This window comes from Thecamonas trahens (assembly GCF_000142905.1).
Source record: "Thecamonas trahens ATCC 50062 unplaced genomic scaffold supercont1.30, whole genome shotgun sequence".
NCBI lineage: Eukaryota > Apusomonadida > Apusomonadidae > Thecamonas > Thecamonas trahens.
In genome coordinates, this window is record NW_013657650.1 from 225058 (window position 1) to 238020 (window position 12963).

The 12963-nt window shown below is 64.0% G+C and overlaps 6 protein-coding genes across 6 annotated transcripts; 3 read left to right on the forward strand and 3 right to left on the reverse strand.

Annotated features, from left to right (window-relative positions):
- Positions 1 to 164: 164 nt before the first annotated feature.
- On the forward strand, positions 165 to 1390 carry AMSG_06696 (glutathione S-transferase domain-containing protein; the record flags this gene model as incomplete). The annotated part of the gene is made up of 2 exons (XM_013901299.1): positions 165 to 254; positions 290 to 1390. The coding sequence occupies 2 exons, from the start codon at positions 165 to 167 to the stop codon at positions 1352 to 1354; spliced, it is 1155 nt and encodes a 384-aa protein (XP_013756753.1). The 3' UTR covers positions 1355 to 1390.
- A 78-nt stretch (positions 1391 to 1468) lies between these two features.
- On the reverse strand, positions 1469 to 2347 carry AMSG_06697 (uncharacterized protein; the record flags this gene model as incomplete). The annotated part of the gene is made up of 1 exon (XM_013901300.1): positions 1469 to 2347. The coding sequence occupies one exon, from the start codon at positions 2345 to 2347 to the stop codon at positions 1469 to 1471; it is 879 nt and encodes a 292-aa protein (XP_013756754.1).
- A 180-nt stretch (positions 2348 to 2527) lies between these two features.
- On the reverse strand, positions 2528 to 4194 carry AMSG_06698 (S-adenosylmethionine synthase). The gene is made up of 2 exons (XM_013901301.1): positions 4127 to 4194; positions 2528 to 3678 (listed from the first exon to the last, which is right to left on the reverse strand). Exons 1-2 carry the CDS (start codon positions 4182 to 4184, stop codon positions 2573 to 2575), a joined length of 1164 nt encoding a protein of 387 aa, XP_013756755.1. The 5' UTR covers positions 4185 to 4194; the 3' UTR covers positions 2528 to 2572.
- Positions 4195 to 5146: 952 nt separating this feature from the next.
- On the forward strand, positions 5147 to 8177 carry AMSG_12008 (uncharacterized protein; the record flags this gene model as incomplete). The annotated part of the gene is made up of 3 exons (XM_013901376.1): positions 5147 to 5968; positions 6270 to 6516; positions 6542 to 8177. The coding sequence occupies 3 exons, from the start codon at positions 5147 to 5149 to the stop codon at positions 8059 to 8061; spliced, it is 2589 nt and encodes an 862-aa protein (XP_013756830.1). The 3' UTR covers positions 8062 to 8177.
- AMSG_06701 (uncharacterized protein) lies at positions 8079 to 9456 on the reverse strand. The gene is made up of 2 exons (XM_013901302.1): positions 9379 to 9456; positions 8079 to 9229 (listed from the first exon to the last, which is right to left on the reverse strand). The coding sequence occupies exons 1-2, from the start codon at positions 9438 to 9440 to the stop codon at positions 8095 to 8097; spliced, it is 1197 nt and encodes a 398-aa protein (XP_013756756.1). The 5' UTR covers positions 9441 to 9456; the 3' UTR covers positions 8079 to 8094.
- A 406-nt stretch (positions 9457 to 9862) lies between these two features.
- Positions 9863 to 11715, forward strand: AMSG_06702 (phospholipase D Z). The gene is made up of 2 exons (XM_013901303.1): positions 9863 to 9958; positions 10403 to 11715. Exons 1-2 carry the CDS (start codon positions 9895 to 9897, stop codon positions 11659 to 11661), a joined length of 1323 nt encoding a protein of 440 aa, XP_013756757.1. The 5' UTR covers positions 9863 to 9894; the 3' UTR covers positions 11662 to 11715.
- The last annotated feature ends 1248 nt before the right edge of the window (positions 11716 to 12963 follow it).

Consider the following 12963-nt stretch of genomic DNA (forward strand, 5'->3'; position numbering starts at 1 on the left):
GCCCCGTCCTTCTCCTCCCCTCCACCCTTCGCCCCCTCTTCCCCACCCACCGCCTTCCCACTACCCCCCCCCCCCCCCCTTCCCCGGGATCCTCCACAATTTCATCCTTTTTCTGCGCCACCGCCCCCCTCTCGCCCCGCCCATCCTCACCCGCCCACACACATATGCGCATGCAGACTCTGTACACGTACCCGAACAACTCGCGCGCATTCAAGGCTCTCGTGGCTGCGCAGTACGGTGGCGTGGAGGTCGAGGTTCCGGCTGACTTGCCTTTGGCGTCGACAACAAGACCGACGAGTTCCTCGCCCTCAACCCGCTCGGTAAGGTCCCGACACTCAAGACGCCCGAGGGTGGCATCTTCGAGTCGTCGGCCATCGCGGCTTACGTCGCCCGCGCCGGTTCGGCCGCCGAGCAGCTGCTCGGCGCCACTGTCTACGAGTCGTCGCTCATTGACTCGTGGATCCAGTACGCCGCCAACGAGATCGACATGCCGCGCGCTGCCTGGCTCTACCCGCTCCTCGGCTACCTCCCGTACTCCAAGGCCGGTACCAAGCAGGCTAAGGGCGACATCAAGAAGGTCCTCGGCGTTCTCAACGCTCACCTCGAGTCGCGCACTTACCTCGTCGGCAATGCCGTCTCGCTCGCCGACATCATCGTCGCCTGCACCCTCCTCGACCTCTACAAGATGGTCCTCGAGCCGCAGTTCCGTGCTCCGTTTGAGCACACCAACCGCTGGTTCACCGCCGTCGTGACGCAGCCCGAGTTTGTCGCCGCCGCCGGCGAGACCACCCTCTGCGAGAAGATGGCCCAGTACGACGCCAACAAGATGAAGAAGGCCAAGGAGGCGTCCAAGGCCGCCGCCAAGGGCAAGCAGGAGGACGCCTTTGCCTCGCTCCCGCCGTCCTCGTTCGACCTCGCCGCCTTTAAGCGCGAGTACTCGAACAAGGACGCCCGCGCCGACGCCATCCCCTACCTCTGGTCCAACTTTGACAACGACGGCTACTCGTTCTGGTTCTGCGAGTACAAGTACAACTCGGACCTGACCCTTGCCTTCAAGGCCTCCAACATTGTCGGCCGCTTCATGCAGCGCCTGCCGAACCTCCACGACCACGGCTTTGCCTCCATGCTCATCACTGGCTCGGACGGCAACCTCGAGATCTCGGGCGTCTGGCTCGTCCGCGGCAAGGAGCTCCCGCAGCACATGCTCGACAACGGCGACTTTAACCACTACACCTTTACCCCGCTCGATGTCTCCAACGACGAGCACAAGACCAAGATCGAGGACTACCTCGCTTGGGACGGCGCCTCGTTCGAGGCCAAGGGCGACGTCGTCGAGGGCAAGGTCTACAAGTAAGGCTTTCGCCGACCCGCCTGTACTCGTTCGAGCTCTTTCTCCCGCCTCCCATCGATCTGCTCTTCCCCTTCCTCCGTCACAATGAACTCCGCATGCAATGAACTCGCTCCTTCGTCACAGCAAGTGCGCAAACGCCGGCGCCGCCCGCGTCGACGGCAGTCGCTCCTCCGCCGGCACGTACACAAACTCGGCGTCATCGAGCTCGACCTCGGCCGACCGCTTCCACACGCTCAGCACGTCGTTCGACGTCGGCCATGACGGAAGCTCGAGCGCAAGGACCTGGTGGAAGTGCTCCGCGAGCATGATCTGGAACTCGGGGTGCGTGGTCCGGCCCCACGGGCCCGGCCGGGTCACCCCGCGTCCGTCCGCCATCAGCTCGCCCACATGCACCACGTACTCGCCACGGAACGCCTGCAGCGCAGAGACAGACATGGCACTCTCGGCGTTGATCTCGCCGTCGTCGGCATCCTCGCCGTCGTCCGGGTAGCACAGCATGAGCACCGCATTGTCCTCCGCCTCCAGCGCCACCATCATCTCGTCCTGCGACGCCACGCCCTGGACCTTGTACCACACCTTGCGCTCGCCCTCGTCATCATCGTCGTCCTCGCGCGCCACGTCGTACGCCGCGACCTCAACGCCACGCGCCGCAATGAGCGACGCCCAGTACCCGTTACCGGCGCCGATCTCCACCACCCGCGATGCGCCGGCGAGGCCGACCAGCCCGGTCACTACGTCGATGGCGGCCTTGGTCGGCACTGCCCACGCAAACCGCTCAATCCAACCTAGATCAAGCATCTCCACCAGCTCCTCCCGCCGCGCCTCCGCCGTTCCCGGCGCCAGTAGGCCGGCCATGTCCTCGGGAAACGTCGCTTGCATCCGCTCAAAGAGCTCGTGGTAGAGGTACTCGCCCTCGCCGTCCTCGCCGCCTGCCACCCGCGCAGCTTTGCTCGCCCGCCTCGACTCGCCCGCAACCTCCAGCTCGCGCTTGCTCATGCCTACCAACAAGGTCTGTCAGAAGAGTGTGTTGAGCTTTCACCCCCCCCCCCCCCCCCGTCCCCTGCCCCTGCTCCCCCTGCCCCCGTTCCTTGACCCGCCTCCCTCCCCTTGCACCGGGCCACGGGCAAGGATTGATGGATTGAAGGACGGCCACGGCTGGTGATCGGGACGGACACGTGCGGCGCTGCGAACGTATTAATCATCATACACACGGTAAGACAGTTAGAACTTGAGCTCGCGCGGGATCTCCCAAGTAAAGTCGGGGTCGTCGGTCCGGCCAAAGTGGCCAAAGGCGGCAGTCTTGGAGAAGCGCGGGCGAGTGAGCTCGAGGTCGCGGATGATGCAGCCCGGGCGGAGGTCGAAGTTGTTGTTGATGATCTCGATGAGCTCCTCGTTCGACTTGGTGGCCGTGCCGTAGGTCTCGATGTGCAGCGAGAGCGGCTGGACCACACCGATGGCGTACGAAACCTGGATGAGGCAGCGCTTGACAAGGCCGGCAGCCACAAGCGACTTGGCAACCCAGCGAGCAGCGTACGCAGCCGAGCGGTCGACCTTGGACGGGTCCTTGCCCGAGAAGGCGCCACCGCCGTGGGCACCCCAGCCACCGTACGTGTCGACGATGATCTTGCGGCCGGTGAGGCCGGCGTCACCCATCGGGCCACCGATGACAAAGCGGCCAGACGGCTGCAGGTGGTAGATGGTGTTGTCGTCGAGGAACTCGGCCGGGACAACAGCCTTGATCACGTCCTCGGTGAGGCGCTCGCGGATCTCATCGTTGGACACGTCCTCAGAGTGCTGCGTCGAGATGACGACAGTGTGCACGCGCTGCGGCACCATCGCGCCGTCGACGTCCTTGTACTCGACAGTAACCTGCGACTTGCAGTCGGGGCGGAGCCACGCGAGCGTGCCGTTGTTGCGGAGCTCGGACATCTTGGCCACAATCTTGTGCGAGAGCACAAGCGTCAGCGGCATGAGCTCGGGCGTCTCGTCCGTGGCGTACCCGAACATGATGCCCTGGTCACCGGCGCCGATGTCCTCGGGCGCACGGTTGACGTGCACACCCTGCGCAATGTCGGGCGACTGCTCCTCGATGGCAACAAGAACGTTGCACGTCGTGGCGTCAAAGCCCTTGTCCGAGTGGTCGTAACCGATGCGGCGGACAGTGTCGCGGATCACCTTCTGGTAGTCGACCTTCGACTTGGTCGTAATCTCACCGGCAACCATGATGAGGCCGGTCTTGGAGAGCGTCTCGCACGCCACCATCGACGTCGGGTCGTCAGCCAGGCACGCGTCGAGCACAGCGTCCGAAACCTGATCGCAGATCTTGTCTGTTCAACCCGCATCACACAAGCCACAAACCAGAGGCAGTGAGTCACACACACAAGAGGAGAGTGTAAAAAAAGGTCGAGCTATGCATCGCTAAAAATATTGCGCAAAAAAATGAAGCCTCCCCTCGCTCGCCCCAACAAAGCCAAATATCCCCCACCACCACCCTGTTTCTTGCTCCACACCCACGGGAGGATCATTCGCAGCCTTGCTGGTGGGGAGCAGGGAACAAGGCATGTTGGCAGGGGTACATGTGGTATCTCTGGTGTCTGTGGTGTGTCGTGGCCCTGGTTGCTCGCGATGGGCAGCACTGGTGCCATCGCACGTGGAGGTGCAAGGTGGGCGAGAGAGTGGCGGTGTGGATGGATCAGACAGTCGCCACAATGGCCAGGCCTCGCCATCCCCCGCCACACAAAGCCCACACACCACCGGCTGGAGACGGATGCGTACCCGGATGGCCCTCGCCGACAGACTCGGAGGTGAAGAGGAAGGTGTTCTCAGACGCCATGATGAAGGGAGATGAGTGGTGCCCCAAGTTTTCTTCTCGCGACCTTGCCCCCCTCCGCCCTGCCACCGCAGCAACGGTCAAGGTGCTGTGACCGACTCGTGCTGTCGCCATCAGCCGACCTTGTCGTCAACACTCCCTCACTTCCTCGTTTGGCCCCCGATGGCTACAGCAATGACATCTCCTTGTAGCTGGGCATGTGCACATGCTTGGCATTACCTTGATCATGTTATCTGTGTATGATCCCACTTGAAGCAGCCCAGTAAAGGTCCAACCCTCCCCCGGGTCGCTTTGCGCCACTCTACTTGATGGCACGCGCGGGTTGACATCGAGCTCGCGACGGCTATATAGAGGTAAGCTCAGAGCTTGCAACCAAGCCGACGTGTTAGCTATGTTCCCAACTAGTCCGCTCTGGGAGGCTTGGGCTCAAATCTCATGGCCATTGCCCTCTGTCCATACCCATCTGCTGGGCAACCACCACGTGGTCTCCGCCGGCCGCCTTGCCGTGTGTCGAACGTTTGAACTCAGAACCGCCGCTGCCGCCGCCCCACCCGGCTGCCAGCCGGAAGGGCAGGCACGATTGCTGGAACGGTAAGTGGACCGGATCTGGGTACTTGATGGTGATGCGAGCCATGGCAGCCATGACCGATCCCCATCTATCGCCGCATGGCTGCTCCCGACCGAGCCGCTCGCCCTGGCTACGTTCTCCCCACTCAGCAGGTCGGCGAGCTCCCACATCCGTCCGCATCCCGCGATAGCCTCACGCCCCATACTACGCCATCACCAACTCTATTACATGCATATACACCCCTCCTCTTCTCCCGCACTGATGAAGCCACCGTCCCAGATCGGGATCGATCGGCTCAACACGTGCGTTCGGTCGGTCACTCCCACATGACACGCGACGACGAGTCGAGCAGGCAGCCGTGGCAGAGACGGGGACACACGACGTGTGCACAAGGTGGATGGCGGACGACGGGTGGGAGTCGCTGACTGGCGAGGCCAAGACCACGCTCACGGGCTTCCTTCATGTGCGGACAATGGGTGCGCTCGGGCGGGCGACGTGGTCCAAGACCTGGCTGGTGGTCGACACAGCTGCCGACACCCTGCATCTGGCCAAGGACGCATCAGCACCACCGCATGAGACGCTAGTGCTGTCGGACGTGACCAAGGTTGCCCTGTGCGTCGCTGCCGATGTCGCCAAGGCCCGCGATCACGTCTTTACTATCCACGCCGGGGGCGACTCGCCCATCCACGTCGACGCGAAAGACGAGGCGACCAAGCTGGCCTGGCTCGACTTTCTGGCCGACGCCCTCGACGACGACGTCGTCCTCAAGTACCGCGACACGCCGCAGTCGGGTGCATCGACCCCGCGCTCGGCCGCAGAATCGTCCGCAGGCCAGCCCGCCAGCGAGCTCTCGGTCTCGTCGTCGTCGATCGGCTACTCGCCGGCCGACAGCCTTGACAAGCCTGCTCTCGGCGCCACCTTTTGCCAGGAGCCGTCCGGCGCCGTGGCAGGCATGCTGGAGAAGCGTGGCGAGGGCATCCTCATGACTCCCATCGCCCTGTGGAAGAAGCGCTACTTCCGCCTCCAGGATGGCGTGCTGTCCTGGGCAAAGTCAGACATCGCCGCCCCACGCGGCTCCATCGCCCTCTACGGGCCCGACGCCCCCGAGTCCATCGACGTCGCTCTGTCGTCGTCTAGCTCTGGTGGTTTTACTATCCGCATCCCGGGCCGCCTCTACGAGATGCGTGCCAAGAGCGATCCCGCCGCCGCCGCCGCCTGGGTTGGCGCCATCGAGGCGGCCATCGCCAGTGCCCCCGCCCACGCCGCTGCTGCCTCTTCTGATGCCAATGCCAGTGGTGACAACAATGCAGCTGGCCATACGGACGATGCCGACGACAGAGACGACCAAGGCGACGGAGACAATGCCGATGACAGCTGAGCACGGGCGCTCACATTGGCGCTTGCGCCCACGAGCAACACTGCTCTCTCTTTCCCTCCCTCCCTCTCATGCCGAGACTCTGGCGGTCGCGCTCGCAGACCAAGGTAAAAGCAAAGTCGCGTCGCTCAGCTGCTCTCTCCAGATCCAAGTCGAGATCCAAGTCAAGACCTCGCCACACCAAGGCTCGCCACCGATCGCACCACTCCGCCTCGGCGTCGTCCCCTTCCTCATCCTCATCCTCGTCCTCGTCCTCGTCCTCGTCCTCGTCCTCGTCCTCGTCATCATCCAAACATCACGGCTCGGTGGCCGTCCGCGGCTCGGCATCGGCGTCGGCGTCGGCGCTATCGCTGGCCACGCTCACGCTGCCTGCATCGACCGGCAGGCTCTGGGTGGCGGTGACCGTCACGCTCGGAGCCGAACGGGCATCCTTCGACCTCGCTCTCCCGCTGCGCTACGTGCCACGCAGGCCGCCGTCCAAGTGGCTCGCCTTCCCGCAGGTGGCACTCGATGCCGCCAGCTCTGGTGCATGGCGGGAGTGGCTCGACGAGAAGCTGGCGACCGCGCTGGCCGCAGCTCGCGTCGACGACAAGGTCGCCGCTGAGCTTGTTGACGACCTCGCCGCGGCAGCGCTGCCAGAGAGAGCCACACTCAAGGGCGCGCTGTCACTGTCGGCGCTAGCAGCCGCCCTGCGCAAGGCCGGCAAGGCGGTGGGGAAAGCGCTCAAGCGGAGCAAGGCCAAGGCCAAGCCGTGGCCCAGCTCGCTATCTGTAGAGCGGGCTTGGATGGCGGTGCCGAGCGCCAGGAGTGCCAATGCCGGCGACAACGAGCAGGCCGAGGTCCTTGTCACGGCCGCGACCAAGCTCCGCACACTGGTTGCCGTCTTTGACGCCGTCTTTCCCGGCCCGTGGCGGCCGAGCGAGATCCGGTCGTGGTGGGCAGACGTCGCCGACCGCTCCGGCTACATCACCGACGATCTTGCGGTGGCGTGGTGCGGCGGCTCGACGACGGCGTCGAGCTTCTCAGCATGGCGAACCTATGGCCACACTACTGTCTACCCACGCATTGTCGAGCGAATGGCGGCAGCGCGGTCGTCGGTCGCCGAGCCTGCGGCCTCGCTCGCCTTTCTCAACTTTGCTTGCGCCCGCCAGCGGACCTTCCGCCAGCTAATCAACAGCGTCCGCCTCGAGACGCTGCTTGGCCACTCGAGCATCCGATTCAATGCCGGCTCACGATTCCGTGGCGAGCGCGGGAGGCAGTGGCTGGCCGCGGTGCCAAAGTTCCGCCTCGCCGCTCCCGCGCCGCCGCGCCGCGAAGGCAAGGTGCGCAAGATTCGCCTCGAGACACAGGCGATCGACGGATCGTGGTCACGAGTCAAGGCCAAGCATGTGCCTACCATGGTCCGAAGCGCGCTTGATCTTCTCCCGCTTCACAAGCGTGATAGCGTCCAGGTCTCGCCTGAGAGCCAAGGCGTGTACATGATGGTGGTGCACGTCTCGTCGTCGCTCGCCAAGGCGCTGTCGTGTCGGGAAGGCCTCGAGCCCGAGTCTGCATCTGCCGTATGGCCGATATTGGTGCGGCGGACGGATCTCGCGCCTGATGCTGTCTGGGTACCGGGCTGGTACGCGTACGTGGGCATGGCGGCCAAGAGTGCGCTGAGCGCTCGGGTCCGCCAGCACATGGTAGCGTGGTCGGCAGCGCAGACCATCGACGTTCTTCTCGCCGTCCAGGACAGAGCCGACGACAACCCGTGGGCGCCGCTGCGGCCTCCGACCTCAGTTGCCATCATCTACGTCTCCTCGGATCCGGGCGCAGAGAGCAAGGCGATCCGCGACACGACGACCGCGCAGCGGTCGCGGGTTCTCAATCTCGTCTCGCATCGCAGCTCTAGTCAGTCGTGCGCCAGCGAGACCGCGAGCGAGAGCAGCAGCTCTTGAAGACTAGAAGATCAAGACCGTTCAATGCAAGGGCTACGCCAGGATATTGTGCAGAGTGGTGGTCCGCGAGCCGGGACGATGGCTCGTCTTGGGCTTGTGGACCTTGCCGTCGGGCGAGGTGGCTGGCGAGGTGGCATCAGCCCTGGCGCGGGCCTCGTCGACGTTGGCAAACAGCTCTTCTATGCGGGGAGAGTCGGGGATGAGGTCCGAGGCGGCAGTGACAACCAACGCGCCGTCGCCCTCCGAGTTGTGGACAACAACCGGAACGGCGCCCCACGGGCCCTCGTGGAGAAAGGCGCGCGAGTCGGCAAACGGGCCGTGCAGGACGCCGTACTGATCCATGACAGCCAAGAGGAGGACCTTGCGGCCGGCGTCGTGAGCGTCTTCGAGCGCCTTGGCAATCTTGATGACCGGGTTGATGGTCGCGCCGTACTCGAGCGCCTTCGTCTCGCATCCGGTGACTATGCTGCCGTCGTCAAAGAGCGCGCCGGCGGCGTAGCGGATAGGATGCAGGATGTCGCGGTTGTCGCGCGCGGTCTCGGCGTGGATGGCCTTGAGCATGCGGTAGACATCCGAGGTGGCGACGCCCGAGGCGGCGGCCACTGACCCAAGGCGAGCCTCAATGCCCTGAGCGTCACTCCCGTCGTCGTCGTCCGAGTCGTCCGAGTCGACCGAGAGCGAGCCGGCCCACCACGGAGCAACGGCGGCGGAGAGCGCCTCGGCGGCATTGAGAACCTCGTAGCGCGAGATGCAGCGGTATACCGGCGGGAAGGGATAGAGCTCACCAACGGTGGTGATGTTGATCTCGCAAGGGACCGGCCCTTCGGGGCTCGGCACGGTGGCGCCCGAGACGAGGACAAGGCGCAGATCGAGGCCGGCGACCTCTGTCATGTATTCGCGGCAGAGCATGCCGGGGGTGATGTACCCTTTGCCGTCGCAGGTGATGTAGCCGGCATCGATGGAGTTGTAGCCCATCTGACGAATGCGCGGGAGCGTCGACCGTTCTGCGCAGATGGAGCCATGGATGTAGCACGTCTCGTTGTTGGTCCCGTCGAGGAGCTGCGGCTGGCCGTCGGTGTCGGTAAAGGCAAAGACAGCTGCCACCCGAAAGTTGGACTGCACCGGTGGTGTTGCCGCATCGCGCACCGTATACAGCCGTCGAATGCGTCTTCAAGGGAGGGGAGGAGGTGAGGAGGCGAGGAAGGGAAGGGATGGGAAGCGGGGCAGAGTGGAGGCGGGTTGCGGGTCGCTTGGTGGCGCGCAAAGCGCAGCGAATGTCCCCACGTTGCAGAGGGGGGGGAGGGGGGCAAGGCGTACTGGTGGTCCTCTGCAGAGAGCGTGTCCCATACAGGGCTTGCAATAGGCATGTCCTGCGCCATGGCCAGAGGGAGAGTCGAATGTAGCTCGTGTAGAGGCGAAGGCTGTCGGTGGGGATGGCGTGGGGGGGAGGTTGTGCGGGTGAGGCCAGCGCTCGCTGAGTGGCGGGTGGCGGCAGGGTGGCCGGGTGGGCGGGGGGGGGGGGGGGGCACCGGCGGGTCACAAGCCAACGAAGCAAATTGCGACGTGGCAGTGCAAGTTTGGGATTGGGAGGTTGGCACCATCAAAATCAGCGTGTATGGTCGCGATGGGTTTCGGCCCGATCATTGGCTCGGATTGGTGGACTGTGTGCTGGAGGAGGAGGGGGGAGGGGAGGGGAAAGGGGGGGGGGGGGGGGGGGGAGGGGAGGAGGAGGGGAGGGGAAAGGGGAGGGGGACTCGATGGCGGAGGCTGTAAGTAATCCGTGCTGACGACGGCCCACCCGACTCTTCCCCATTCGCAGGTAGAATCTACAAAATGCGCGCCATTTCGGCTGCTGCGGTGGTTCTGGCCGTCCTTCTTGCGGCGGCTGCTGTCCCGTGTACGCACCAGTCCCCTTGCTAGTTGCCTCACCTTTTACCCGTACTCCTACCCCAAACCAGTGACTGCCATGTGTGCTGTGGACGCTTGTGGAGCACTCTGCGTCGCCCACCTCGCCGGCCGTTGGATTGGCCGCCAATGTGACCAACCGCAGCCGGGGAACAGCCTTCCTCCCGGCAGGGGTCTGGGGAACGTCGCGAACGAGTGTGGAGCAGAAGCGGTAGCCCCCTGCGGACAGAGAGGACCGCGCATGACATGTCAAGGTGGGGGCAGGGTGTGCGGAAGAGCGCCAGAGCTGACCATGGCGCGGGCTGGGTGAGCCGGGGAGGGCGCTCTTGTTCCCTCCATTGGATGTTCCTGGCCCTCGAGTAGCACGTGCGCGCGTGCGGTGGGGATGGTGGGCAGCGGAGAGCTCACAGGCGATGGGGTGTGGCCACGTGTGCAGGCGCGGGCAAGTCGATCTTCTCGGAGGATGGGTCTGCGACATGGGCGATTGTGGAGACCATTCCGGAGGGCGTGGATCTGTACTCGGAGTACCACACGTACGAGACCTGGCTGGAGCTCATCCAGAACGCAAAGTCGTCGATCCGGATCGGGGCGTTCTACATGGACTTTGCCAACGGAACCAATTACTTGGACTGGGAGGGTGGCAAGGGAGTGGCTGTGCTGGACGCGCTCATTGCTGCCGGGCGGCGCGGCGTCAAGATCGAGCTCGCGCTCAACGAGCAGGTCGGGGCGGTGCCGTACTCCCCGGACCCGCACATCCTGATGAACATGGGCCTCGCCGAGGTCCACTGGGTCAAGTGGTCGCTGGTGGCCAAGTCGGGCATCCTGCACACCAAGCTCATCATGACGGACGACGAGAACATTTACCTCGGCTCGGCTAACATTGCGTGGGACTCGATGACGCAGGTCAAGGAGCTCGGGCTGGTCTTCACCAAGTCGCCGCTCATTGTGGGTGACGCGCGCAAGGTGTGGGACATGTACTGGTACCTTGGCGCCAAGAACACGACATCGCTGCCGGACCCGTGGCCGGCGGCATACAACACGTTCTTCAACGGCGACACGCCGCTCAACGTCGACATCCAGGGCGACGTCATGGACCTGTTCATCTCGGTCGATCCACTCCAGCTCGCTACGCCCGGCCGCGAGCTCGACCTGACAGCCATCACGACGGCCATCAACGACGCCGAGCGGTTTGTCTACTTTTCGATCATGGACTACGGTCCGTTTACGGCGTACGAGCAGAACAACTTTTACTTCCCGGCCCTCGACACGGCCTTCCGCGCCGCGCCGTTCAACACCAAGGGCCTCGAGGTCCGCCTGCTGTTTGGCGTGTGGAACCACACCCTGTGCGACGCATACCCGTACCTCCAGTCGCTGGCCATGCTCAAGAATGTCTCGGTCCGCGTCTTTAAGATCCCCGACCTCCCCATGCCGGTCCAGATCCCGTTCACCCGCGTCGCACACAACAAGTACCTGGTCACCGACTCGCACGGCTGGGTCTCGACCCAGAACTCGTTCGCCGACTACTTCCTCACCACCGGCGGCATGTCGTTCAACGTCAAGTCGGACGCCGTCGTCGGCGGCCTGGTCGACAAGTTCTTCCGCGACTGGGACTCCAAGTATGCTGAGGATATCTGCATCGGCGTCGACTGCAGCTATCAGTTTGAGCCGTGCTCATCGAGGCCTATCAACTCGTGAGTTGTGGCGCTCGGTACCCTACCCACACATCAAACAAAGACATCAAGTTACCCCTGCGTTCGTCGAGTGCTTTTGTTCACTTGTTGGATGCCTTCCTAGCCTTCTTGGCTGCCTTGGTGCGTTCCTTGGCGCCGAGCTTGCGGAGCTTGGCGTCTGCGCGCTGGGCCTCCTCGAGCTCCTTCTTGGCGGCCTGGGAGCCGTCAATGTCGCCCTCGGCGAGGCGGACAATGTCGAGCCGGTAGCGGCAGTCTGAAGGAAGGGGGTAGTCGACCCGCTGCTGGCGGAAGGGCTTGAGATTCGGGTTGCGGATGTCCCAGTAGCGCTCGCCGTCAAAGTCGAGCCAGCCCAGCCAAGTGCCGGAGATCTCACAAACGCGGTTGGCCGAGGGATCCTCGAGCGAGACGGGACCATTGTAGATGCCGCCCGAGACGTAGTCGGACGGGAGCTTCTTCTTGGAGGAGAACCAGCCGCCGATGGAGCCGAGGAGGCCTGAGGCGTCCGGGTTAAAGTAGACGACGCCATGGAGACCGTTGGCAACATCCTCAAAAATGGCCTGCTTCTCAAACTCGATAATGCGGTCGCCGTAGATGAGGCCGCGGATGGAGATGTGCGGCCAGGTGATGCGGATGGTGGTGCCGTTCTTAAAGGTGATGGACGAAGCGCCGGTCTGATGACCCTTGACTGAGTTTCCTGAGAAAGATGCGTGCCACTCGCCGGCGCCGTGCATGTGATACGCGTTGTTCGGCCCGAACAGCTCGTAGCCGGAGACCGGCGGATGGTGCGAGAACTGCTCACAGAAGATCTGGGTGCCGTCGGCAAAGTGCGCCTCGTAAGTCTCCTGGATGATGGGATTAAACGGCTTGCCCTGTTTTCCAGCGTTGTGCTCGAGACCCGAAATGGCAAAGGCAATGACCCGCTTCATCTGCTCCAGCGGGGCGAGCTCTGCGGCGCCGTTGAGATAGTACGGGGCAAGGACCCAGCAGTCGACGATGCGCTCGAGATGCGAACGCGGCTCAAAGAGGCCGACGGGGAGAGTCATGGAGATGAGTGAGACCTGGCCACGGAAGACACCGCCGGCCATGCGCTTGATCATGTCCATGATGACCTTCTTCTGCCGGGCCTTCTCCTCGTCGTTGACCCAGAGGAAGCCGCCAGACTCGGCTGCAAACTCGCTCCGCTCGGCCGAGGCCACAAAGCCCGGCGGCGGGCGGAACGTGAGCTCTGTCCCGGGCGCAAGCTCCTTCTCCTCGCGCCATGTCTTGGAGTCTCCCACAGGGTCGAACACTGCGGCCATGGTTGGGG

Excerpts from the sequence above, each read along its gene's own strand:
- AMSG_06698 (XM_013901301.1), bottom strand. The coding sequence starts at position 4,184 with ATGGCGTCTGAGAACACCTTCCTCTTCACCTCCGAGTCTGTCGGCGAG. Across the intron at positions 3,679-4,126 it reads TGTCGGCGAGGGCCATCCGG|ACAAGATCTGCGATCAGGTT; the intron begins GTACGCATCCGT and ends CGGGTTGAACAG.
- AMSG_06701 (XM_013901302.1), bottom strand. The coding sequence starts at position 9,440 with ATGGCGCAGGACATGCCTATTGCAAGCCCTGTATGGGACACGCTCTCT. Across the intron at positions 9,230-9,378 it reads CTCTCTGCAGAGGACCACCA|ACGCATTCGACGGCTGTATA; the intron begins GTACGCCTTGCC and ends CCTCCCTTGAAG.
- AMSG_06702 (XM_013901303.1), top strand. The coding sequence starts at position 9,895 with ATGCGCGCCATTTCGGCTGCTGCGGTGGTTCTGGCCGTCCTTCTTGCG. Across the intron at positions 9,959-10,402 it reads TGCGGCGGCTGCTGTCCCGT|GCGCGGGCAAGTCGATCTTC; the intron begins GTACGCACCAGT and ends CCACGTGTGCAG.